At 43.7% G+C, this 27,588-nt stretch overlaps 2 protein-coding genes and 1 long non-coding RNA gene across 7 annotated transcripts in view; all 3 read left to right on the top strand.

The window, feature by feature from the left end:
* Positions 1-19,277, top strand: part of LOC310695940 (uncharacterized protein) — a 146,495-nt gene extending 127,218 nt beyond the window's left edge. Inside the window, exons 79-89 of the mRNA XM_083480876.1 lie at positions 3,103-3,263; positions 4,467-4,629; positions 4,967-5,136; positions 5,277-5,355; positions 6,201-6,359; positions 7,816-8,145; positions 10,024-10,142; positions 11,738-11,853; positions 15,702-15,831; positions 17,151-17,294; positions 18,088-19,277. Of these exons, the coding sequence (XP_083337002.1) occupies positions 3,103-3,263; positions 4,467-4,629; positions 4,967-5,136; positions 5,277-5,355; positions 6,201-6,359; positions 7,816-8,145; positions 10,024-10,142; positions 11,738-11,853; positions 15,702-15,831; positions 17,151-17,294; positions 18,088-18,276 (1,760 nt within the window). The 3' untranslated portion in view covers positions 18,277-19,277. The remainder of the gene's footprint in view (positions 1-3,102; positions 3,264-4,466; positions 4,630-4,966; positions 5,137-5,276; positions 5,356-6,200; positions 6,360-7,815; positions 8,146-10,023; positions 10,143-11,737; positions 11,854-15,701; positions 15,832-17,150; positions 17,295-18,087) is intronic.
* A 1,450-nt stretch (positions 19,278-20,727) lies between these two features.
* On the top strand, positions 20,728-26,637 carry LOC310696071 (uncharacterized protein CXorf65 homolog). 5 transcript variants are annotated; one of them, XM_083481234.1, is made up of 7 exons: positions 20,728-21,223; positions 21,686-21,723; positions 22,190-22,276; positions 22,643-22,759; positions 24,065-24,139; positions 24,565-24,663; positions 26,306-26,637. In XM_083481234.1, exons 2-7 carry the CDS (start codon positions 21,699-21,701, stop codon positions 26,380-26,382), a joined length of 480 nt encoding a protein of 159 aa, XP_083337360.1. In that variant the 5' UTR covers positions 20,728-21,223; positions 21,686-21,698; the 3' UTR covers positions 26,383-26,637. The 5 variants fall into 5 exon arrangements, with proteins under 5 accessions (XP_083337360.1, XP_083337357.1, XP_083337359.1 ...); XM_083481231.1 differs by having other exon boundaries at positions 20,728-21,272; positions 21,530-21,723; XM_083481233.1 differs by lacking the exon at positions 20,728-21,223 and having other exon boundaries at positions 21,273-21,723; positions 22,643-22,729.
* On the top strand, positions 24,677-25,570 carry LOC310696126. The gene is made up of 2 exons (XR_014520448.1): positions 24,677-25,005; positions 25,037-25,570. It is a non-coding gene; the product is annotated as an uncharacterized lncRNA (long non-coding RNA).
* Positions 26,638-27,588: the final 951 nt, after the last annotated feature.

Here is a 27,588-nt window from a genome sequence, read left to right as displayed (position 1 = left end):
AAAGGCACATATGCTCTGGTGGCTGGTTTCCTGGACTTTTTCAGAATTTGTGGAGTTATTTGATGTGGGTATGGATTAGCACTACCCACTGGTTCCCTCTAAACCAATCTTCTCCAACCTGGAGCCCTCAAGTTGCTTTGTACTACAACACCCATCATCCCCAGACCAAATTAAACAATTGCTATGCGTGATGGGAGTTGTAGTCCGAAACATTTGCAGGGCACAGGTTTGGCAAAGGTATATTGATCACGCTTGCCTTTTCTCCGGATAACTCACCATGGCGCAGTAACTTTTGTTTTTGTCAGATGAGAATGTACCGTAAGTCTGTGAGATCTCCAAGGTGGAAGCGTGTACTGATGATAGTGCAGGTGGAGCTATGTCCAGCAGATGGCAGTGTTTACACTCTTTGGGGGTGGTTCCGCTACAAAAATATCACTGAAAAAAATCAAGGCACAGCATTTCAATTGCCACTGTCACCCTGACAGTTTGTTTACTAAATTCTCTCAGTTAAGTTGTAGACCTAAGATGTTTGATGTGTTCACCTGAAAATGAAAAGTGGAGGCAAATTTGTGCTTGCAAATACATATGCCATGCACATGAACTCATTAGGGACCTAGGATTAGGCTTCCAAACAAGTCTGATGTATGAAAAGGCCACCGTGGATACCTTGGGAACTTTTGAAATTCACCTAAGAACTACACCACTACCAAGTGGTGCCCTCTGTGAATTTGCAGATCTCAGCCATTACAGCTTTAGCAAAAAAAATTAAAATTAAAATTAAAAGTACGCACTGAAGGATTAGTGATAATGGCCATTGCTGCTTCTGAAATTTGTGTGCTCCTAGTTCACACAATACCACTCACACTGGTAGACCATTCTTATGAGCATTGTGAGTGGCCAAGAGTAACTTCTGAACCTATAAAGAGGATTTAAATGAGCACACACACACACACACACACACACACACACACACACACACACATATATATATATTGCACCCTGAAAGGCTTGAATGTCATGCGCACATCATACCAGACTAATAATAGCTGATAATTAACACTTTGGAAGTATCTAGGGCACCTCACTAGGGACGCTGTGAAAACTGTCAATATTTGCTTCCAACCTTGTGGTTTTCTGGGGACTGATTTCAGGTTTTGACCCACTTAGCCAAAGTTCTGCAGGATCCTTCCCTGTATTCCTAAAGTTCAGGCTGTGAATGGCATTGCTTGTGTAGCTAAAATGACATCACCAAGGCACAAACGGGCAGCATCAAATGTTTAGCAGGGAAAACCTTAAAAGGAGGGGGTAAGCGAAAACCCTAAAACAGCTCTACAAGGGTTGAGCTTGCTCAGAGGGCATGGGATGCTCACTGATGAGGAGGGGAGGAGGTGAAAAACTGGGGGGGGGGGCAAGAGAAATAGAATGCAATAGTTTGAATCCTGAGCATGGAGCACTTCACACTGCCACATTTTGTTGTAGTTCCCACTTCTATTCATTCTCATTCAATGATGTGTCACACACTCTCTTTCTCACGTGTTGTTGTTGTTTAGTCATTTAGTCGTGTCCGACTCTTCGTGACCCCATGGACCAGAGCATGCCAGGCACTCCTGTCTTCCACTGCCTCCCGCAGTTTAGTCAAACTCATGCTGGTAGCTTAGAGAACACTGTCCAACCATCTCGTCCTCTGTCATCCCCTTCTCCTTGTGCCCTCAATCTTATCCAACATCAGGGTCTTTTCCAGGGAGTCTTCTCTTCTCATGATGTGTCCAAAGTATTGGAGTCTCAGCTTCATGATTTGTCCTTCCAGTGAGCACTCAGGGCTGATTTCCTTCAGAATGGATACGTTTGATCTTCTTGGAGTCCATGGGACTCTCAAGAGTCTCCTCCAGCACCATAATGCAAAAGCTTCAATTCTTCAGCAATCAGCCTTCTTTATGGTCCAGCTCTCACTTCCATACATCACTACTGGGAAAACCATAGCTTTAACTATACGGACCTTTGTCGGCAAGGTGATGTCTCTGCTTTTTAAGGTGCTGTCTGGGTTTATAATTGCTTTTCTCCCAAGAAGCAGGCGTCTTTTAATTTCGTGGCTGCTGTCACCATCTGCAGTGATCATGGAGCCCAAGAAAGTAAAATTTCTCACTGCCTCCATTTCTTCCCCTTCTATTTGCCAGGAGGTGATGGGACCAGTGGCCATGATCTTCGTTTTTTTGATGTTGAGCTTCAGACCATATTTTGCGCTCTCCTCTTTTACCCTCATTAATAGCCTTCCCCAACTTGGTGCCTTTCAGAAGGTTTTGTACATGCAAAACCATGTAGGCCAATGTTTGCTCAGACTGATGGGAGTTGTAGTCAAGCAACATCTGGAGGACACCAGTTTGGGAAAGGATGTCTGACCACATTTGTGTGCAGCCCCCAACTTCTAGGGTAGATCTTCAAGGGATTCAAAAAGGTCTTCACCTGGGGCTGGAATGGTACAAGATTCAGCATCAGGTGAGACAGGCTGGCAAGATCATTTCCCAAGGTCAAGATAAGGTGATCAGTGGCTGCTCTGCTTCCACTGCCAGAGACAGGAGGCCTCTAAATACCACTGGCTGGGAACCACAAATGGGAAGGTGGTGGTTGCACCCAGGTCCCACTTCTGGTCTTCCCATACGCATCTGGGACCTGGGTAGGAGCTATAAGAACAGGAAGCTGGACTCGATGAGCCTTTGTACAGATCCAACTGAGTTTTCCCTATGTACTTATCAGGATGGTTTTTCATGGAGTCTATCCAGTTGTTGTTGTTTCACCACAGAAATCCTATGCAGTAGTTTAGACCGAGAGAGAAGGGGGTGAGAGAGAGATTGTTCCAGTATATCCAGCAAGCTATGTGGCTGAGCATTGATTTGGACCTGGGTCCTTCTGTCCCAACCATTCATCCCATTCCATTTTCGAAGACAAGATAAGAAGGGAGAGTTACTGGGAGAGCCTCTCCATTTCTGAGCTTCTTTTTCTCCCTTCCCACCACAAAGAAATAAATCAAAGTAAGGACCACAAAGCTTCTTTTCCTTTATACCAAAGTTCATAGTCTATTAAATGGATAAGCTGCCTTTGTTTCAGGCGACCAGTTTGCAACAAAAGACCTGGAAGATTTCAGTGTCCGCACTTTGTATGACAAGCTGGAGGACCAGAACCTTCACTTGGCATCGCAGCTAGCAAAACACCGGGCAGACGTCCTGGCCTTCTACCGAGGCATCAGCCAGAAGATCCAGAGTCTTTTGGTAAGTGCTATGAGGAGGGGAGCATGTGTGTAGAAATATATTTTCTCATTGGCTTTTGACCCCACTTTATTTCCAACAAACTGGAGCACTGCACTCACCTGAATGGGTTACTAATGGGTATAATGCACCTGCCCATCTATGGACCAGATTAGCTAGATCATGATTCTTGACCAATCACATGGTGGTGGCCATTCTAGATGTAGGTACCAAAATTCCACTGGGGGCAGAATATAGCAATAAATTTCACACTTCTGGGCAACCAAGAGGTGTTGCCCCTGAGTCTGTCTGCCCAGGCAGGGTCCTTCAACATTGGCAGGTTTTAGATCCCTGGCCCTCATTAAATGTTTCTGCACTAGGGTACATCAATGCACACCTATGGGCAACATTGATGTGGCTAAATTACAATAAGCTTGAAGCTGAAAGAAGGAGGCGCCCCCTGAGGGCTGCATGGGGAATTAGGGGACTGTCAGGCCTGGGGTCTGGCTTGAAACAGGCCACCATGAAGTCTGGGTCCTGGCATGTGGCAATGGACTTGTGGGCCACAAACAGGCGGCATAGTCGTGAATGGGCTGGCAGGGTAAAGCAGCAGACTGGATAACTGAGGTGAGGCAGGGCAGGTCTGGTGTGAGGCTTGGTGAGACATACCAAGGGAAAGTCTTGGTTAAGGAGATGAGTGATTCAGATTTCCAGAGCAGCTCACTAGGAAATGTTTGTAGCAGGGCTGGCGAACCTTTTTCAATCCAAAGGTAGCAGTCTCTTCCGGGCCACTTTCTGGGGGCCACATGCAGTGGCTGGCAGAACCAGAGATAAAGTGGGTGGAGCAACAAATGAAGCAGGGCCCCTGAGGGGTGTGGCCTATGGAGAGAGGGTGTGGCTGGCTGGGAAGGGGTGTGGTGTGGGGAGAGTCCCGAGGGCCAGATAGAGAGGAGTGGAGGGCCACATTTGACATGCACCCCTGGCAAAAAAAAAACCTGAAGTTCCTTATCCCTGGTTTACAGGACCCAGTGTCATTCTCTCTGCCTCAGACCCTGGAAAGCCTCTGCCACTCAAAGGTTTGATGGGCAATAGTCTGACCTTTCCATAAGGCAGCTTCCTATTTTCCTAAGCAATGTAATGTTCCCCAGTGAAGGCAAAAGCAATTTGACGAGGTCATAAAATCTGAGACAGCAGTAAAACATTAAGGCCATTGATCTCTGTTTGTAGGATCTGGTACAGACAGTGGACATGGATGCATTGAAGGGCATGGAAAGGTCCACAGTCACCAGGGATAGAGCCCAGGTCACCTTCAGTTCAGCCAAGGAGACCCAAGAAAGTGAGAGCTCCTCCATCAAGCTTTCTGGAGTCTTGCAAGCAATGGGCTACTCAGGTGAGAGAGCTGGGAAAACAGGGAAAACAGAACACTTCCCTGCCATTTTTTAAAAAAGGAATTTTCTACAAGTGCCAGGCACCCATTAAAATTGACCAAAATGTGAAAGCAAATAATGGTGTGTTTTTCATTTTTAAAATTCTCCTTTGCACCTTTTAATGGTCTCTTTTCTTATGGATATTTCACTGTGACACTTGTGGTGACCCATGGAGCTTGCTTCTTTGCTCTGAATGTAGCTGTGTTCATGAGCAAATCTCCAAGAGGCATGAAAACAGCTGCTTTACAGGCTGTTAAGGAAGCTGTATTAACTGATTAATGCCTTGCTGAATTCTTTTAGGTTCTGAGTGGCAGGAGGCAACAGAGTTAATGAAAGTCCTGGGGATTTTGCTGCGGAAAATCCATTTTGGGAAGGTGACGGCGAAGCCAGAAGGGGCACAGGGGCACAATGGAGCTGGTGGATCTGGCCTGGCTATCCGAGAGCAAGCTGGAACTCAGCAAAGATGTCCGGTAAGAATGAAGGTCTCCCTTTGGCGCTCGCTCTCTCTCTCTCTCTCTCTCTCTCTCTCTCTCTCTCTCTCTCTCTTTCTCTCTCTCTCTCTGTCTCTGTCTCTCATTCCTGTGATATTTGAACATTATTTCCTGTGTAGGGTACTAGCTCCCTGACACAGCGTGTGCTCTCCAGTGGGAAACGGGCCTCCCTTAGCTCTCGTGGCTTTGAAGACCAAGGTAAGGATGTGTGCAGCCTTTTTACCTGGTTATAGAACAGGGAAGGAGAACCCCCCACTTCCCTCGAGGGCTGCATTCCCTTTGGGGCAATGTGTTTGCGGCCTGAAACAAAAGTCGATAGAGCCAGTCCACCTCCTTTCTCTAATCCACATACCCAATCCACTGATATCCATCCATTCACAGGTACACATGATGACCCCAGTGCACACACATGCAATTTGGTGGCTGGGTGCGACTCTCATTTGCTCCCCTGAAAGGTGTTCTCCCTCCCAGTGCAAATTGCAGACACAAAGGACTCTTGTAAACATCTGCACTTGAATCTGATATCCTAAACATCCATGCCCTTTCCCTAGCGAAGCTCCTCCGAAGATGCTGTTGGCTTCTGAGAACAAAACAATTGCATGTGTTAACAGCAGGAAGGGGCAATTTAGATCAGGGTAAGGGAGGAAATGGTTAACAATCTTTCTGAAAACACCACTTTTCAAAATGTGCGGAATCTTGAAAGCAGCCGCTTAGTTTAAAATAATACACACAAAACCACAGGAAATCCTAATTGCCCGTCTAGTTTCTCCCTGTCTGTGGTTGTTGGGAGGTGCAGTTGTCCTGAGCTGCCACTAGATGGAAACATAAGCCGCATGCGGTCTGCAAGCTTCAGAGCATCAGTTATGTATATACAGGTCATTTTTTCAGGCCATGCAAGTGACCCTTGTGACAGTGTGTTACATAACAGCCCCTCCCCGCTGCATGAATTTAGTAATCTGCATGAAGTCATCATCCTCATCCTTGTCTCTCTGAGTCTACAAGCAGCACCTTCAGCTGATATATGCCTTGTCTGTATTTGTCAGGGTTGGACCTGCAGCCTCGCAAGAGCAGCATGCTTGCTTGCGTAAGCGAGCTGGAAGTAGAGGCCCTGATGGCGACGTCCCCCCTTGCCAAGACCCTGGGCGAGATCAAGCAGTTTTTGGAGACATCCCAGCAGCCCCCACACTCGCCTCCTTCTCCAGGTGATAGAGCTGATTCCTGCATCTTCTGATACCCATTATCCCTGCGTTTCTTGGGATTGCCTCAGAGAGGAAGTGGGAATGATGCATAGAAACACATGCAAATCATCAAAGTGGTTTGGTGATTCCTCCCCTTTGCTTCGTTCCATTTTAGAATGCCAAGGTTTCTCTTTAAATCTCCAGCATTTAAAAAGGATGCGGGTGGCACTGTGGGTTAAACCCCAGAGTCTAGGACTTGCCGATCAGGAGGTCGACGGTTCAAATCCCGTTGCTCGGTCCCTGCTCCTGCCAACCTAGCAGTTCGAAAGCACATCAAAGTGCAAGTAGATAAATAGGTACCACTCTGGCGGGAAGGTAAATGACATTTCCGTGCGCTGCTCTGGTTTGCCAGAAGCAGCTTAGTCATGCTGGCCACATGACCCGGAAGCTGTACGCCGGCTCCCTCGGCCAATAAAGCGAGATGAGTGCCGCAACCCCAGAGTTGGCCACGACTGGACCTAATGGTCAGGGGTCCCTTTACCTATGGGGGCTTAAGCAGAAAACGTGTGGGGGGACATGAAGGAAATCTCATGTGCACGCTGACGGCCGTTTATATTATATCTGACTGTCTCTGGCAGCCAGCCCCCAAGATGCTATCTGGAACTTTTGGGTTTAAAGTGATTAAGAAGCGGATGTGATAAAAGCCATAAAATTATGCATGGCACAGAGATAGTGGATAGAGAAAAGCTTGTCTTCCTTTCTCATGACACTAGAGCTTGTGGACATCCCGTGAAGCTGAATGTTGAAAGCTCCCAGGACAGATAAATGAACATGGCACTCTCTCCCATAGCAAGCAGTGATGGCCAGCAACTTTGTATGGCTTTAAAAGAAGATTGCACAAATTCATGGAGAATAAGGCTGTCAGTGGCTGCTAGCCATGATCGCAATGCTCTGCCTTCACTGTCAGAGAAATATATGTTTCTAAATATACCATTTAAGAATAACCTAACTCCTGGAACTCCTGTTCATTTTACAAACATCCCTATTCATCTCACAAACACAGGGATAAGGCTATTTTAGGGACTGAGGTGATTCAGGAATAAAGAACAATTTCATGCTTTCAGAATAATGCTATTTTTAGACTTGAGGACTTTGGGCTCTCCAAATGTTGCTGAACTACAACTCCCATAATCCCTAACCATTGGCCTTTTTTGCTAGGGCTTATGGGAGCTGTAGTTCAACAACATCAGGAGGGCCAAAGGCTCCTCATCCATGATCCTAGACCCATGTGTCCCAAACCTGGGTGTCCAGCTGTTTTTGGACTACAGTTCCCATCATCCCTGACCACTGGTCTTGATAGCTAGGAATGATGGGAGTTGTAGTCCAAAAACAGCTGGAGACCCAAGTTTGGGAAACCCTGTCCTTGACTATAGAATGACTTTCAGTGCCAACTTTCCATTGTTCTGTCCCCCTTTTCCAGGTGAAAACATAGATAATGGCCACCTTTCTTCAGGACCTTCTGTTGATGTTGTGGTCCCCACTGACCTCACCAGCCTCTCCCCTCGCCATTTTGTGGTTTACCGCTTTGCCTGCACTGTCACACGCCTTCTGGGAAGAGCCTTCTCCTTGCCAGCGCTGGTTCTCCTCTTGGCTCAAGCAGTCCCCAAGCAAGGCCCTACGGAGGTTCAGTTCGCCAGAGATTCCTACTATGATGCCACCAACAGGTTCCTGTATATACTTTCATCACACCTGGAGAGTGCTGGGGGCTTTGTCACAGTGCTGCTGAATGCCATGGCACACATCAAAGCAGGTATATAGTTAGGTGGAAGGAAGCTGTCAGACCATCCAACCCAGCACTGTCAACTCTGATTGACAGAGGCATTCAAAAGTGCCAGACATGTTCTTTTTTATATATATACTTGCCACCTGGTGGCAGAAATCAGCATTGCAATGGAAACGACAGCCCCATGCCAACATTCACACTCTGAAACATCTAGTTCAGGGGTCAGCAAACTTTTCCAGCAGGGGGCCAGTCCACTTTCCCTCAGACCTTGTGGGGGGCCGGACTATATTTTGGAAAAAAATAATGAATGACTTCCTATGCCCTGCAAATAACCCAGAGATGCATTTTAAATAAAAGGATACATTCTACTCATGTAAAAACATACTGATTCCCGGACCGTCGGCGGGCCAGATTAAGAAGGCGATTGGGCCGGATTTGGCCCCCGGGCCTTAGTTTGCCTACCCATGATCTAATTCAATTTACTGTCTGTCCTCTTGAACTGGTCTTTGACTGTAATAATGAATTATTATTATTATTATTATTATTATTATTATTATTATTATTATTATTATTATTATTATCATCATCATTATCATTACTGCCTGTCCTAATGTCATTCGGATGTGGATTTCTCTTCCCCCTCTACCCAATGATAAAAAATAGGAGTGAAAGAAATGAATAGAGGTTTTTAAGCAGAGGTTGGATAGCCATCTGTCATGGATGCTTTAGTTGAGATTCCTGCATTGCAGGGGCTTGCACTAGATGACCCTCTGCATCCTTTTTGACTCTATGATTCTATGTATTGCCAAATTGTTCAGACATTATTCAAGGGGAAGTGGAACTTGCCATGGGGCTGCCATTTTTCCCAACAATCCCCAGTGTTTGTTTCTTTTCACATGGTCCCTTGTTCCCTCTATGATATCTACAGCTATAGGATACCTGGTTTCCTTTAACTGTAGATATGTCATGGAGTGAAACGGGGATCTTCTGCATGCAAAAGCATGTACTTCATAGTACTGAAGGCTGATTTGAATGCCTGGAATATAATGATGAAATTCTGACAATTGCCATGTCAAATGCAAAGAAGGCTGCTACACCCTGTGATCTAATGATATCCTTTCCGCATAACTGGGTGCAGGGGAATTTTTTTTTTTATCCTATTTGTGTAGCAGGTATTTGGCACAACACTTCCTTCATTGTGATAGTTTCCCCAATAATGATCTTCCTTTCTCGGTCCTTCTGCTGTTTGGGTAATATTGTAAGCAAGGACAAAAATACCTTTTGCAGATCTTCTTTTTTGTCTCTTCACTTCCTTCCTTAGCCTTTCATTGCGCAGGATCATGGCAGAGGAAAGCAGAGAGACAGCAGCTCCAAGAACTAGATCTGCAGTGCATATTACAGGAGAGAGTCTGGCCTCTTCCTTGTTTGTGCCTTATGCTAACAATAGCACAATGGAGGTGTGGGTTCCTGGCTTATGAGGTGCTCTGCTGAAGGTTTTGCCTATTTCTAAATCTGCATGTTGCACCACACAAGCCCTGCCTAATAATGCAGACAGGCTTCCAAAAGGGCGAGCTGAAGATGGGTTTAGCTTACTGAATCTTCAAAACAGTCTCATCGCTTGACCGCTATGAGTAATTGGACAAAATTGTGGTTCAAACTTTAGCTAGCTTAAAAAATTCTGTCTGGAGCTTGGCTCTCCTGAACTACATCTCATCTGGCCTGGATGGTTGCATGCAGAAAGGTGTAATATTGTGGCAAGGGACAGTGAACTGAACAAAACTCTGAATCTCCAGATGGGAGTGTCTAATGGAAAGGGGCTTCCACATTGAGTGAGGCTACATCTGGAGGATTCAAAGAATTCTGATGACACAGATCGGTCTTTTTATCTTTCTCCCCTGCTCCCAGGCTCTAAGGAAGCTATTCCTCCAAACGTTGGCTTTTGGAAAGAGCTCAACACAGCAGTGGCTGCCCTAGCAGATGCCTTTTTCCAGTGTTCTTGGGGAGCAGAAGAGACAGCAGGGAAGGTAATAAGTTTTCAGGTGTTCCGGCCGGATGTGCATGCTGTAGCACTACAGATGTGGCTCTAAATTGTAAATGACACTTTCTAAAATGGTTTTGGAGCATGAGCTGCAAATGATCTTGCCAAATTCAGAGAAGCACAAAATCGGAAGGATAGTTGAATTCATAAGCACATGAGGAGAACCTGCTGGATTGTGCCAATGACCCATAAAGTCTATCATCCTGTTCTCACAGTGGCCAACTCTACGCCTGTGGGAAACCCTCAAGCAGGGCCTAAGCACAAGAGCCCTCAACTGGTAGGCAGAAGGATTACTGCCTTTGACTGTGGAGGTGCAGTATGGCCATCATGCCTAATAGCCATTGTCCTGCATAGATTTGCCCAATCCTCTTTTAAAACCATTCATGTGGGTGGCCTTCACTGTCCCATATAGGAGTGAGTTCCATTGTTGAACTAAGCACTGCACAAAGAGGTAGTTTCTTTTCTCTATCCCTGGATTCCTATCCATTACAGTGGTACCTCTGGTTATGTACTTAATTCGTTCTGGAGGTCCGTTCTTAACCTGAAACTGTTCTTAACCTGAAGCACCACTTTAGCTAATGGGGCCTCCCGCTGCTGCTGCGCTGTCGGAGCACAATTTCTGTTCTCATCCTGAAGCAAAGTTCTTAACCCGAGGTAATATTTCTGGGTTAGCAGAGTCTGTAACCTGAAGCGTATGTAACCCGAGGTACCACTGTACATGATATAGGACATGGGTAGGCAAACTAAGGCCCATGGGCTGGATCCGGCCCAATTGCCTTCTAAATCCGGCCCATAGATGGTCTGGGAATCAGTGTGTTTTTACATGAGTAGAATGTGTGCTTTTATTTAAAATGCACCTCTGGGTTATTTGTGGGACATAGGAATTCGTTCATTTTCCTCAAGAAAAGCCCCTCACAAGGTCTGAGGGACAGTGGACCAGCCCCCTGCTGAAAAGGTTTGCTGACCCCTGAATAGAAGTTTTAGAATCAGGCCAATTGATCCAGTGTGGTGTAATGGTTACAGTATATTGCTGGACTAAGACTTGGGAGACCAAAGTTCAAATCTCCAAGATCACACTGGGTGATCTTGAACATGTCGCCATCTCTCAGCCTAACCTACCTCCCAGGGTTGTTTAGAGGATGAAATTGAGAAAGAGAAAATTGTACCCGTCACCTTGCTCTCCTTAGATGAAAAGTGGGATATAATGTAATAATAATAATAATAACAACACATAATAATTCAGATCAGGATTCACAGAAATCTAATTTCTCAGGCATCCCTACCTATTACTACAATCAGAAATAAAACTCAGAATTATTAAATTACAGAAAAAGGCTGTAGAATGTGAGTTGGAAGTTTTTAACTTCTGTGTATGCTTTCTGTTCTTTTGTTTTCAACCCCCAGCTTTTGGGTTGTGAGAAGAAAAACCCAAAGGCCTGAATTTCAAAGCAGCTGGATGCAAATAAAAATAAAAAATTAATCCCACGATGTCAGCAAAATCTTGGGCGCTCAATATTTCTGATGAATAGTCCCTTTGATTAGGACCACTAAAAGTTCTGCCTTCTGTGCTGATTCTTTCAGAATCCGATGAAAAATTGCTCGCCTGTTTGTTTAGCAGCTCGGTCGATTTTTGAAGAACTGCTGAGTCTCCGAATGTTGCCTGACTCTCGTTTCCTTGAGCAACGCCCACGAGAAAGGTAGCTGATGTTGGTTTCACTAGATAAGTAATCCAAGATTGTGACAGACAAATAATTGTACTCGTGTCATATTGCTGTGTTGCGATATTAGTGCATATATTCCAATAACAAGGACATTTTTCAGTTGCACAATTGATTATTTAGCTTATATAATGTTCCTTCTTCCCTATCTCACTGAAATAGAGGAAGCTAGCCCTTTGTAATGAATTTTGTCTGTGTATTTAATATTGGTACATATATATTATCCGAAAACGGTCCTGTTTTTCATTTACATCACTGATAACAATTACTGAGCTTAGAGATAATTCTGAAAACAGTCACTGAGCTCGGATAATTCTATTGGCATCTCCTTCAGGGAACGGTTTGTGTGGAGTAAACTGCTAATAGTGGGAGCCCCATTGCTTGATAACTGGGCTACTGACAAGGAACAGAAGACTCTTGGAAAGAGGAGGCATCCATCAATGTCTATTAGCTGACTCCATGCTTGTAGATTTGTGTCCAAAAGAAACCTTACCACCACTATAGTTTTCTATGTGCCAGGCAGAGTCAGTGAATAAGGGTATCAGCTGCATATACACCATGCACCTTCTCTGCCTCCCCCAGAAAGAATCCTGGATGAATTGTAATTTACCCCATCACAGAGCTACAATTCCCAGCACCCCCAATGAACTACAGTTCCCAGGTTTCATTTGGGAGTGGAAAACACACTTTAAATATAGGGTGTATGTGTGCAGCCATCTTCTCCTTTCCTAGTTGTAGAAATATTGGCTAGAGGGATCCAAGTGGTACGCTGACATGATCAGGCTTGGGTCAGATCCTGGCAGGCACAGGGAGCAAGTGCATCGGAGGGCCAGACAAAGAGGTGAATGTCTCAAGTTGCAAAGGCAAGAGTTTATAATGTTATTTTACTTTGGAAACAGTGTTTGCTGTGGTGCAGTAACAAGACTGGGGCAAGACATTTCGGTACCTGTGGCAAACCCCAAAATGGCGCATGCACTCAAATCAACTTCAACTGGTGGTTGAAGTGGGAAACAAAGGCTGTCACAGGGCTCTCTCTGAATCATGCTGGATAGGCTCAGAGCCTAGGAGACCCCAAAGGGCAGCCCCTGCCCATTTCCTCCCTAGGGATAGGAGGAGATCAATACTGTGTCTAATTCAACAAGAGGCTGCTGTAGAGGCAGCATTGGAGGTGCTACTGAAGAGAAGGCAGCTCTTACTTCTGGCAACATCAGGGAGCAATGCATTCCTTGGAGGTCAGCTCTGCTGCCCCTGTGGATCCTGCCACTCAATGTGGTCTCATCACATATTGACTCATTTGGTGGGCCAGCCCCACCCTATAAGGACCCAGGACCAGCCTGCCAGCAGCCCTGTCCTGCATTTTTTGAAGCAGCTTCTGGGAGTACAGAACTGCAATAGGCAACATCTGAGGATCGTCTGTGTAAATAAATAAGTATGATGCCAGAGGCACATACCATACGCAACATAAGCTTGCTCAGAAGAATCGCTTAGATAACTGGAGCTATGTAGGACGATATCCCTGCAGTAAAATGCCTTTCCAAAACCATTCATTCATTTATCTACAGGATCTCATCTTCCTTTACAAGCAATGAATCAGACTCTGCCCTTGGGTAATATCCTGATACCAAATACAGGCAATCAACCCAGCAGTGCAGTTGTGCAACATCCATTCTTTTCCATGGGGATATCTCATAGTTCTCAGAAATTATTCTCAGTCTTCAATTATGCATCAATTATGTCCTCAGTAGATAGAGGATTAAGAGACGATGTTGTGGCTGAAAGAGTTTCTAAGAAAACATCCTCTTACGTTTTTTGCTGGCGCAATGGTGTAAATGGAAAACACTCCACATTGGCTGATCTTGGTATGACCTCATTGCTCAGTGCAGCCTGCACCTGCCGACCTGTCTTGCTTCCATCACAATACATGCAACAAGTCAGCCGTATGCAAATTAGTGTTAGAATTTTCATCCTTGGCAGTTGGAGGTATAACTGGCCTCCAGTTCTGGTCCTGCTTAGCTTAGAGCAACTGGGTGCTGACTGAGCTCCATCAAAACTAAACTGTGGACAGGTTTTTTTTCTTCCTCATCCTTCTGTGGGTTAGTCAGATTGGATGCATGTAGCATTTTTCCTATTCTTTAGAAGGCAGAGGCAGTCAGAAATAGCCATGCAGTGGGAAAATGTGGGCAAGGTAGGAGGAAGGTGATGTCTAATGAAACCTCCATGGGTAGAGGAATCTCCTTATGGTGTTCCAGGCCCAACACACATCATAAGAACATAAGGGCTCTGCTGGATCAGGCCAGTGGCCCATCTAGTCCAGCGTCCTGTTCTCACAGTGGCCAACCAGACGCCTGTGGGAAACCTTGGAAATGTAAAGAAATTGAAGGTACTTTCTACCACCTTTGGTGGACGTGCCCGAAGATTAAGGTTTTCTGGGAAATGATATATAATGAAATGAAAAAGGTACTTAAATGTACTTTCCCTAAGAAACCAGAGGACTTTCTCTTGGGCATTGTCGGCCAATTGGTGTCAAAGAAAGATAGAACTTTTTTTATGTACGCTACCACAGCAGCAAGAGTACTCATCGCAAAGCATTGGAAGACTCAAGATCTACCCACTCTGGAAGAATGGCAGATGAAGGTGATAGACTATATGACATTGGCCGAAATGACCGACAGAATCCGTGAACAGGGGAAAGAGACGGCGGATGAGGATTGGAAGAAATTTAAAATTTATCTTAAGAAATACTACAAAATTGATGAATGTTAAAATGTTGAGGTTTTTGTAAGAAAAGGTGATTACAGCGACAAAAGATTAAGTAAAAGAAAAGAATAAGGGATAAATTTGATAAAATTAAGTTTAGGATTTGCTGAAATAATTTCGGAAACTGGGATGTAGAAAGGGGAGGTTTGGGGGAGTCAGAGAAGTGAGGTTTATGGAAAAAAAGGAGAGGAAATTATACATGTTTGTTTGTTTCTTTATTTGTTTGTATTGTTTGTAAAAATTTTGTAAAACCAATAAAAAATATTATAAAAAAAAGAAACCTACAGGCAGGACTTGAGCACAAAAGCCCTCTCCCTTACTGTGGTCTCCAGCAACTGGTATTCAGATGCATTAATGTATCCAACCATCATGGCTAGTAGCCATGGATAGCCTTCTCCATGAATTTTTCCAGGCCTGTTTTGCTGGTGGCCATCACTGCCTCTTATGGGAGCGAGTTCCATAGTTTAACTATGGGCTGTGTGAAAAAGTGTTTTTTTTAAAAAAAATCTGTCCTGAATCTTCAAACATTCAGCTTCAGCTGAAGGTCCACTGGCTCTGGAAGGACAGCCTCCTCCATTGCCTCAGTGATTGATTTAGGCCACCAGGATGTCTGCAATGGCTTAATAACCTTCTGAGGCAAAGCAGCCATTTCAGGCAAGCTAGATTCTCTGGAACCAGATTGTTCACTTTCTAAACAGGCCCATCCTGCAAATAGCTCTGAGGTAGTAGCAAGTGTGGAATCTCTCCATTTTTGAATGAGTTAGTAGCAGTTGCACTCCACCCCTAACTCAATTTGGCCTGGGAGTACAGCACTGGTTTAATATAACCTTCTCCATCATGTGGTTCTTACCTCTGATTAAGGGCTGAGCCACAATAGATGATATTGGGAACCTAATGGATGCCTTGCTCCAGGAGGGCTCTCTAACCAGGTTGATTATTTTCTCTCCTCTTTCCATCATTTCAAAGCATGGACAGAGAGCTTAATGCTAGTTCTCTGGATGCAGGCAGGTGCAACACACAGAAAATCCTACTTTCCTTTTTTCCCTTTCCCCTCTTCCTGTGTGTCCCAGATTTCAAGATTACAGAAGTTTCCTGCTGCAAGCAGAGCTTCAAAATATAATGGAAACTTCAGGGCAACCTGAGGAAAGAGCACCCAGCAGTGAGAGGAAGACTTGGGCAGGAGATTCCTCTGACCTTCAGGTAGCTCACTTGACCTTAAATCAACTTGGCTCTTAACCTCCTGCAACTTAGAATAATAGAATTGTAGGGTTGGAAGGGATCCCAAGGGTCATCTAGTTCAGCCCCTTGCAAGACTTGTTTATGTCTGCTGTGTCAATATCATTTTTCTACAGTGGAAGAGAGTATGGGTTGTCCCATTGCACCTCCTACTTGCTCTAGTAGGTGGGGCCATGTAAATCAGGCTTGTCCACCATCCACCAGTGGAAGAAGACCCTTCCAATTCTAGAAGAGTCTGTCTTGCTCTGATGTGCAGACCCTTTTTATGGAAATGTGTTGTTTTCTGGTGGCTGCCTTTTCACACACACCCCCTATGCAGATAGGGTGGGAAGGGGTTATTTATACGATGACTGGCACTTGGCCATTCTGAGCAAAACAATAATGGGCTTGCCAAAAGGTAAAAGGATGGGCAAAATGACCCCTAGTTCTAGATGAGCTGTTATTCCAAGACTGGAAGGCTCTGCACCCCAGACTACCTATTAAGGGAGATACATGGGTGACACTGGCCCATGTCTCTGTTGTGTACCTGTGAAAGCTGTGGAGAACCTCCTTTCTGCAGGCCTAATAAAGCCCAGCAGTGGTTCTGGTTTGCTGTCTTCCCCAAGCCATGCCTACCCAGACTATACCGATCTCATCAGGTGGAGGGCAGGCAAAGGCTCCTTGTGGAAGTGGGTTTTGCAGGAGCCTCCCATCAGCCGACCAGAGTACCCATGGAACCTCTTTTTGCCTGCATGGTTTGATTTCAGATCATTCAGGCAAAGGAAAATGCTTCACCTGACATAATGGGTGAAATAGGTTGTTGACTCATGGGCAGATCTGACCACTGAATGGAAACAGCCCATGGTGTTGGGGGGGGGGTCAAGATCCAGCCTGCTGGTCAGATCCAGTTCCCCACCCTGCTATATAATATGATACAATACCCTTCATGTTTCATAGACTGTCACTCACTGAGGACAGGATAAGGCTATTGCAATGACACAGCATTGTGGTTTAACAAACAACATCAACATGTTATCAAAGAGACATGATGCGGGGAGGGAAGCATAGGTCAGTCCCATCCATGGATCTACCAATGATGTGCAATTTGGGCATCTGTGTGGCATGCCCAAGTGCATTAGAGGTCGGGGCTCTTGTGTCCTGTTCAGAAGGGCTACTCTTGCCTTTTTAGCAGTAAGAAATGACCTTCTGCAAATGATGAAATTCTCTCTTCTACACAACTGTTCCAAGAGCAGCTGTGTCCTCGCTTGCATTTGGCCTCATTCTTAATGGTTTCCATTTTCTAGGTGAAGATTGAAGAGCTGGAGGAGATGCTGGATGGCTTGAATGAGGACTTCTTCCAGCTGACAGTGCAGGCCTTAACAATCCAGGAAGAGGAGGAACATTTGGACCGTGAACTCAGAGCACAAGAGGAGTCACCCTCATTTACAGTATGTGCATACCACAATTTCATTGCAGGGGGCAGTGATGCAAATGACTATTATTTTAAACTCATATGAATATGCCTTGACAGTGCTCCTTGTATGCAAAGTGCTCAACAACCCAACATCTACACAACAGCCCCATAAGGCTGGGCATTGGGTTTAAGACTAGGAACGAACTAGGGAATAGTAATTTTTTATCCCTCTCTCAAACTCACTTCACACACATCATGTGGCAAGTGTGCTTGCTGCATAGCTGCCTATGTCTACAGTGCTAAAAATGGCAATGCAAAGGAACATTTATTGAAACACTCTGGGGCATGTGGTGGACAAAAGCCAGGAAATTGTAAGTTAGTGTCCAAGAGAGTGAGGCTGGGCAGACAGATCTCACTCATTCTATGATGAAGTTCCTCACCCAACATCTGCTAGATAATCTGTTTACATCAACCTTCCCCACCAGATGTTCCCCTGCAGATGTTTTGGACTACCACTGCCATCAGCCTCCAGCCAGCATATCCAAAACATCTGGAGGGCATCCAGTTGGTTGAAGGTTGGCTTGCCTTCATTGAACACTCTTCAGTCACAAACTTGAAGCAAGTGCTTTTCAAGGCATCAGAACTGGAGGAAGGAGGCCACACTGTCTGGCTTGCTCTTCTTGAGTAGCACCAGAGTAATGAGAACTCAGATCTCCTGGTTTACAATCTTGCCTCAACCACTATTCCAGTAATTGCTTCAGGACAACTCAGTGGCTTTCTTCTGCTTGTTTCCCACTTCCTCTCCTTCCTCCCCACCCATTGTACAGTCTACAAGTTGTCTTCCTGAGGAGAAAGCACAGCACTTCTCGGAACATCTTGAATCTTGGGCTGCCAAGAGAGACCAAAGTGTGTTGCTGGGAATCAAGAGAAGTCTCATTGCACAGAAAATCAAAGACGTTGAATCGGAACTGGCTCATTGTCTGAAAATCCATCATGGTGGCCAGCTCAGCAGCTGAGGGGAGACTGGCCAAAACTCTGAACCAGCAAGGAACATTTGGTTGGCTGTGTTTATTTCTTGCTGGAGTGATCAACTCTTTACTTAAATACCTAACTCTCTTGGGACCTAAAGAATTGCAGTAGGAGTGAATCCAAGTAGCAAATTGGAGGCAACTGTTTTGGGTACCAAATGGTTTGAGGGTATGTGGATTACAATCTGGGGTCTTCTTATGTTTTCTCTTTTTAAAATAGTTGGGATCAGAGAGAAGGGGCTTTCAATGACAGTGAGGGGATTTCTCAAGTTTTGTTGTAGCTTTCAAAAGTTCACCAGTTTGCCTGCTACTGCTCCTTCCTTTCCAGTTAGTATCTAGGAAGGAAATTTTAAGTGCTCAATGGATGTGCATTACTGGTGTGTTGTGAGCAATATCACGTGAGTATTGTGCAGTTACAGAGTTATAATCCAACGTGCACATGATTTCCTTTGTCCTTGCCAGTTTCAAATGAATATAGGCAATAACTTTTTCAAAGGAGAAGGGAAGCCAAAAACAAGGTTTGGTCATTGCAGGTGTCAAAAATGAACAGAAGGAAAGGTGGTTAGTTCTGGCTCAAGATGACTTTGCATGAAAGAGAAGGTATGTATGGAATGTGTACACACAGAGAGGAAGTTTGAGAAATGGCAGTTTTGTTTACAGTATCACAAAATGACAGTTCTGAATTAATCTGATACACACCCAAAGAGTTAGGTGGACACCTGAAAGGTTGCAGAATCCATAACTGCTAATCTGATGGATGCAGTTGAAAAATACGTGCATTATGTTGTAAAGTTGAGCAAAAAATTTTAATTTCCATGGGAGATAAAAATGCAAATATGATAATGCCACATTTGAGAAATGTTTGTTAGGTAGCTTACCTGAAAATCATCATGTAAATATTCAAAATGTGAGAGGAATCAGGACTGTGGTTGTGCCTCATGCTTCATGTTCCCAGTGGGAAAATAAATTCTGTTTGATCCTGTAACAAATATCACAAATAGTCACTATGAGCATCTATAACAGCCGAACCACCTGACAAAGGAGACACTACTTGGAGAGCATTCAGATGTGGGGATTCTTGTGTTACTTTGCCTGATTATAATGCTAGCGCATCAGATTCTATCCCAGATTCTAATGTTCATTCCTTTTACACTGCATTATCCATTGTGTTATGGAACTGTGGCTTTTTTATTGCTATACTGCCTTGTCACACTCAATTTTCAATGATGGGAAAAGAGCTGTATGCTGGAATCCCTCCCAGAGGTCAAGTGAAATTGCAACACAAAAAAACTCCCGTGATTTTCTGGGTTAACAGGGTTGGAGACAGTCTTTTTCCCCCTCTGGAAGTAAATGCTATGGAAATGAGTGCTAAACTTCTGCTAGATTTTTTTCAGAAGTGGCTTTTATGTTGCATAAGAGATCACATGAAATTTGGAAATTATCAGGTAAGGAAATAAATGAAAACAGAATAAACTGCTGTCTGGATGCAGCCTCAGTGCCTCCTGCTACAACTAAGAGGGCCTAACACACATTATGTTTGAGAAACATGATGCCCAAAATAGCATAATGGGGTATTCCCGCCCTGTACTTTAATTGGGTGAGTCCCCTTGGGTGGGTTCTCCATCCTTTAATGCAGACCCTCCAAGTGTCTCTCTTTTCCAGAGACAGTCTCAGATTTACAGAAACCATCCTGGTCTCAGATTTCATCCCAGAATGTCTCACTTTTCCTTAGAACATCCCTATTTTCATCAGCAAGATGCTGGAGGGGATGGCAAGACATCTTTATTTTCATTGGAGAAATGCTGGACAGTACGGAATTATGCAACCCCCGAGTCAAGGAGATAAGTAACTATATAACCTTTAGAAGACATTGAAGGCAGCCCAGTATAGGGAAGGTATATAGTGTTTAATGTTTTATGATGCTTTTATATATGTTGGAAACTGCCCAGAGTGGTGGAGGGGGCAACCCAGTCAGATGGGTAGGGTATAAATTATTATTATTATTATTATTATTATTATTATTATTATTATTATTATTATTATTATTATTATTATTTATTATTATTATTTTATTTAATAAAGGTAAAGGGACCCCTGGCTATTAGGTCCAGTTGTGGCAGACTCTGGGGTGCGATGCTCATCTCACTTTATTGGCCGAGGGAGCCTGCGTACAGCTTCTGGGTCATGTGGCCAGCATGACTAAGCTGCTTCTGGCAAACCAGAACAGCGCACGGAAATGCCGTTTATCTTCCCACCGGAGCGCTACCTATTTATCTACTTGCATTTCATCCTTTCGAACTGCTAGGTTGGCAGGAGCAGGGACCGAGCAACGGGAGCTCACTGCGTTGTGGGGATTCGAACCGCCGACCTTCTGATCGGCAAGTCCTGGGCTCTGTGGTTTAACCCACAGCACCACCCATGTCCCAGCTAATATTGAATAGGACACCCCAATTTTCATTAGATAAATGTTAGAGAGTATGCTATTGCTGTTTATTTCTGTTCTATTCAGATAACTAAGGACTTCCTTTACCCTAGATTTCCTGAGATCCTCATCCACATAGAAGTACATTAAGGCAGGTTCTTTGCTCGTGGAGGATGAGGTAATATTTACATGACTGGTAGAAAAGAGGGAAGGTTTCATTGGCTCTGCTGCTGTTTACCAGGCCCATTGTTAGGGCAACATGTCACCCATGGAGACGGAAACAAACCCAAGCAGCACTCAGCAATAAAGACACATGCGTGCTGTATCAGGCTGCTTGGAAAATAGCTACAATATCACTTTCATTTGCAAGGCTGGTGGGGAATTTAGGAACAAAGGTGGCAATTAGCACCTGACCATCCAACGTTTTCCTGGCTCCCTGAGCTACGTCAGTCCATCCCAGTTTTGGATTAGGGCTACTGATAGCATCCTGCCATTGTCACATCATCCGGAAAGGTCAGTGATTGCTTGGGTCAGCAGGCATTTGTGGGTTGTCTAATGCATAGTTTTTAAATGAAATTTAAAATGGTAGCAAAAAGTTCCAAGTTCTTGTGTCAAAAGAAAACTAGGATATATATATTTTCAAAAAGAAAAATAACAATGTAGAATGTTTTTTCAAGCCTAATTGCTAAGGGATGTGTGCTGAGCATGAATGCATGTAAGTTAGCCATTTCTATTGCTGGTATGCGTCCCCCAAAGGGTTCTCTAAGAGGGAATGTGGCCCTTGGAATGAAAAAGGTAGAGGAAGGAAGGGAATTCTAGGGAATTCAATGTGAAGAACAGCATGTCCCCCCCTCCATGCTCTCAATTCCTGGGCATTCGCTGAGGAGTAAGATACTTCAACAGCATAAACAAGCTCAGTCTTTTATATATTGACCCCATGGCACATTTCTTCATTTCCCTTCTTTTCCCCTTCAGGTTTTCAGCAGAAATGTTTGTAACTGTGCTTCATGGTGGTAAGTGACCTTCCGGCCTTGAAGCTTTGTTGTCTTGCAACAGGTGTGTGGAACCTTTGCCCTCCAGGGTTTGCAGAACTACACATCCCATCAGCCCCACCAAGTACGGCCATTGGCCAGAGATGAGGGGAGCCAACATCTTGAAATAGACTGGGAATCAGTGCAATTGTCTAAACACAGGGGGGAAACACATTTCTGGCACCCGGACCCAGTTAGCAACCCCACAAGCTGTATTTTCAGCTAAACTACAGTTTCCTTGCAATCTTCAAGGACACATTATATTAGTCTAACCTGGAGGTTACAAGCATGTGAATAACAGCTGTTTCCCTTGGTTTTATCCTTGCATTAATTAATTATCGTTAGCTACTTTGGGAGATGTTTTACTGAAAGGTGGCATATAAATGGTTGAAATTATTTTTTTTTCAAAAAATGAAATTAATTTTTCAAATTTGTTTTTACTTTGTAGAAAACAGGGCAGACATTTTTAACATTCACTGTGAAGTCCAGCGTCTCCTAGATGGCATCAAACGCCGCTGCGGCTGTGAGGACGAAGGTACAGTAGCTAAAAATCTTTGTGCACTTTGTATGTTGGGGGGTGGGAGTGTGTATCCATGCATTTAGATGTTTCAGTGGGTTACACTCACTGATAGTAAGCACCTTGATCCAGCAGAGACTTTGTCAAATCCTGGAGTGTGGAGGCTAATTGAGACAGCATTCAGTGCTCTGACACAGACATCCAGCCTCCTTGTGAGCATGTTTGCCTTTCTTTTAAAGACTCCAAGGTATGTAGAAGCACATTCCTCAGAGAAGGCCTGACACAAATTGAACACGTGCAGAAAGCTCAAAATTTACGTTTGAAAAAACCAGGGATAGCGTGTGAATGAATAACACTTGCCAGCTCTTGAATCATGTGTTTCAGATGACATAGAGTTAGCAGACGAGAGCGGCCAGGTGAAGAATTTACTCCAGAACAAGCAGCGCTCCGCAACTGAGCTTCTGGGGGAACGTGAGGCCTACGTGCTCCTGGGTGTTACAAGTAGGTCCCTTGCACCAAATCTCTAGACTCCCATGTGGACAGGTATGTCAGTACAACTGCACAGTGTGCACCTAAAACCAAGAAAGTCTGAATCCAGTTCTCATGATAATTTATGCACACTGGAATCGGTACTATCTGTGCATGTAAAGGTAAAAGGTAAAGGACCCCTGGACAGTTAAGTCCTGTCAAAGGCAACTATTGGATTGTGGCACTCATCTCGCTTTCAGGCCGAGGGAGCCAGCGTTTGTCCACAGACAGCTTTCTGGGTCATGTGGCCAGCAGGACTAAACCACTTCTGGCACAACGGAACACCATGACAGAAACCAGAGCGCACGGAAACGCCGTTTACCTTCCTGCCACAGCGGTACCTATTTATCTACTCGCACTGCTGTGCTTTTGAACTGCTAGGTTGGCAGCAGCTGGGACAGAGCAACAGGAGCTCACCCTGTTGCAGGGATTCAAACCGCCAACCTTCCCAAGCCCAAGAGGCTCAGTGGTTTAGACCACAGGTTTAGACCTTTACCTGTGCATGTATGGATATGTGCACAAATGCACAGTTTTGCCTGTAAAGTCTTCTACTGTGGGCCCTGAAACACTTTGCAAGAAGGTGAGCAGTTCCTTGATAGTCTTATTGCTTACAATTCTGCATTTGGGTCCACAAAGTGTAGCTACTTCTAGTGTTCTTTGCAGCCAATCCTATGCCTGTCACTCAGAGGCAAGGATAGGTGGATCTGCCTATTTCACCTCTGTGTCAATTTTGCATGCTTTCATTCCACCCCACCCCATTTTCCTATATATCTGTGATTTTATAAAGAAAAATCTGCCTGAAAAACCATATTTAACAATGGACAGTATTTTATTAGAAAACATGTATTTTAGCATGTATGGTATCTCAATGCCCATGTTTCTAAACTGATTTTATTTACATTTTAAAGCTCCTTTTGGTTAAAAAAAATTAACCAAGAATAGTCTTGCAAAATTTGGAAAAACCTAGTGTTCTGATCTACACTTTAGTCCAAGAAAATCAAATCAGTTCATGTCGGAATTTCTGGAAATCAGTTTTTTCAGCCAGCCCTACTTGTGAGTGAGAACCCACTGAAAATGAGTTTTGCTTCTAACAGAACGTGCTTAGTTAGAACTACAATGCTGGCCACAGCTGTGATTGGCAGCTGTTCTGCTGTGACTCATGCAGAAGTCTTTGACAGCTAGCTCAACTCTTGTACTTTATTCTGAGCGCTAAACAGGACATCCCATCCCTACCCCTAACCACACACTATAATTGTTCCTTTCCTTTGCCCTTTCCAGGAGGTGAAAGGCCTTCCAAGAGAGTATTTACACCTCTGTTGAAAGATGAGTCGGTCATTAATGCTAAGTTCCTAGGTAGGTGGGTGAACTTGCCTCTATTTATCTATGCAATTTGAAAAGCATCTTCAAATGTCAGTTTGTTGTTGTTTAGTCATTTAGTCGTGTCCGACTCTTCGTGACCCTATGGACCAGAGCACGCCAGGCACTCCTGTCTTCCACTGCCTCCCGCAGTTTGGTCAAACTCATGCTGGTAGCTTCGAGAACACTGTCCAACCATCTCATCCTCTGTCGTCCCCTTCTCCTTGTGCTCTCCATCACTGCTGTGTGGAAACTTCTGGTGGCATCACAGAGGGTGGTCTGTAGCATCATGAGGACCTTCAGCCACTGTCCCAGAGGGCACAAGACTGCTCCCTTAGTTAGATAATTGCTGGTCCTCTATCTCGCTTTTTCAATGCACCATTGAATTGTTTTGGTGAATTATATATTTCTCTTACCTGAAGCTAAGCTAGAGAGCTGGCAAGAGCGCAAAGTCCCCTCTCCGAGAGTAAAATCCAGAAAGACCCACAAAAAAGCAACCTTGGATATCCCAGCTGCTGAAGGTGAGCTCATAATTATTAAAGAGAACTTCCAGTTTATTACTTTTTGTGAGTTGATGGCTAATATAGAATTATAAAATTGTAGAGTTGGAATGGACTCTGAGGAGCCCCTAGTCCAACCTCCTGCAATTCAGGAAAGATGGCATGTGTTAGATATGGAGAAGTGGAATTACATTTTTAGCTAAGTGAGATTAACAAGCACCTTCAGAATCCATAATCAACTTGGTTTACTTATTGGAACCCAGCTATAGCATATGAATTTCAAAACTAGCAACTCCTTCCCTGAGGACTGCCAGTCTTTTCATTGTCCAAAGGCAGTCAGGGCACAATAGCCAGGCACTGCAAGTTGCCTCAGGTGGACTGCAAGTTGCCTCAGGTGGACTGCTGGGTTGAGATATAAGCTTAAAACATATTCAGTGAATAATGGGTTGCTTTCCCCCTAACATGGTCACAACCAGATTTAAAAGGGTTATATGTACGTATCACCTCAATATCATCATTTAATGCTAGTTGAAGATTGAAGGTTGTTGTTTACCATCAAGCGGTGTATAAATTTTATGAATTAATTAAATAAATAAATATTTAATGACCATTCTCTGAATGTATGGTTTGTTTTACATACAGAGACCAAACTTAACCAAAATCTCACATTATTGTCCATATTTGCATGAAGTATTTGCTTTATTTATTTATTTTTAATTTTATTAATATTATTATTAAGTACAAATTAGAAAACATACATATTCACAACAAAAGAAAATACAAAAGAAAAAGAAAATACATCTAACCAAGGGAAAAAAAATGGAGAATATTTTGTCTCTTTTCATATTTACAGTTATTTATACCTCTATAAAATGCTATTCACAATAAAGCAGTGAAATGAAAGATATCAGAAAAAAGAAAAAAAGAACAAAGAAAGAATAAAGAAGTAAAAGAAAAAGATCATAAGTGGGGAAAAAATTAAAAGTAGATAAGTACTCACAATACATAGCCGTTTCCCATCTATATTTATATTCAATTGTATAATTTCATCTTGTCCTTATCTACCTTAAATAATTTGTTTTGGTTTTTTTAAAAAAAGAAAGACTTCCACCGTTTACCTCACACGTTTTTAATAATCCATTCGTCAGAACCTCTGTTCTTCATATTTTCCCTTTGGATTTCCTTAATGTCTCATATTACGCACAAGATTATTCTAAACACAACCAGATTTTTGTAGTTGAGCCCTGGTTTTGTAAATAATCATTTAAGAACTCTCATTGCTTCATAACCATAGTTTTGGATTTTCTCCTTATTATATCCGTCAGTTTTGCTAATTCCAGATACTCGCAAAGTTCCCCCAAGCATTCTCTTTTTGTTGGGATGCTGTCTTCTTTCCAATAGCTAGCAATCAAAATTCTTGCCGCTGTTGTCGCGTATAGAAATAAGTTAGTTTTATCTTTTGGGATATCTTTATCTAGAATTCCTAATAGATATGCCTCTGCCTTTTTTGTGTGTGATGTCCTTATCAATTTTTTTATTTCGTCAAAAGGTTTATTTATGTCCCAAAAGGTTTCAATCTTTGGGCAAGTCCACCATCTTGCTTTTACCATCTTGTCCACAGACGCATTGGTGCTTACATGATTATTGTCTCTTTTCACTGTAGGCTTAAGGAATCATTCGCCTCACAGCAGCAGAACAAGAACACCCGTTGCTTCTCCAAAACAAAGCAGAAAATTATGATCTCTTGTTGGATCTGAAATCGGAATTTCTTCCAGTTTGTTGAAATGTACCTGTTTATGTATGTTCCTGAGTGTCCCCTGCTCTGAGCTTGAGTCCGCATAACAAGGCAGGCCAGGATTCTGAAGCCTGCATTGTGATTCGCTGCCTAGGCACAAAACAGCCAATCAGGTGTGAGTCGAAGTGTATATAAATCAGATCCTGTTCCCTGTTTCCCTCAATCTGTTCCTGATGTCTCACTAAAGCCTTTAAGCTGAATCACTGCCTCTCGCTTGAACCAAGGCTGGATCTAGACACATCAAAGAAGCATTTCAGTTAAACACGTACATTTAAACAGGGAAATCCGGTAGGTAAAAACGGGACTCCACAGCACCTTCTGGTGGCACAGTGTTATATTGCAAATACAACACATATAAATTGCTTTTTCTTTACCAATCTAGCTGAGAAACCCTTTTCTGTTTCTTTGTGCAAATGTGAATTTTTAGGCACCTTACCTGACAGTAAGGTGCCCTGAATCCTGTAGGACTTACTTCTGAGTAAACAGGGATATAACATTGTACTGTAGATGTGCTGGATTGGACAGTGTTGGGGAACTTGTGATCCTCCAGATGTTACTTTTTGTCTCAATATATACAATTTTCACTAAGGTTAATTCAACGAAAGGCATTCTCCACTATGTTTCTCTCTCTTTGCCTCAACCATTGTAGGAACAATTTTGTGAGTCAGCCAATGCTACAGTCATTCTGCACCAGAATTCCCCAAGGCTTATTTCTGAGAGTTGTTTCCAATCTTACTCATCAGTCCTAGAAATAGTAATAAAAAGAGATGGTGCTTTTGAGCACACTGGTGATATTTCACAGTGCAAGGGAAGCTGCTATACTAAGGATGGTGCAAGACTGTTAAGAAATGATGTGTGGAGATGTGAGAAACCAGGTCATGACCTTCTCCAAAGAACAGATTAATAAATAATATTTTTAGAAATGATACAACAAAATCCAAAACACAGTTTACCAATGAATAAATTCCTCTGTTCCATCCAGACTTTTTTTAGGTCAGTCAGATGACTTTGAAACTACAGTGGTACCTCGGGTTAAGTACTTAATTCGTTCTGGAGCTCCATATTTAATCTGAAACTGTTCTTAACCTGAAGCACCACTTTACCTAATGGGGCCTCCTGCCGCTGCCACGCCGCCGGAGCACGATTTCTGT

Source organism: Podarcis liolepis (assembly GCF_965112155.1).
Source record: "Podarcis liolepis genome assembly, chromosome: 16".
Lineage (NCBI taxonomy): Eukaryota > Metazoa > Chordata > Lepidosauria > Squamata > Lacertidae > Podarcis > Podarcis liolepis.
The sequence above is the reverse complement of the archived record's forward strand: the minus strand, read 5'-3'. Positions and strand labels throughout refer to the sequence as shown.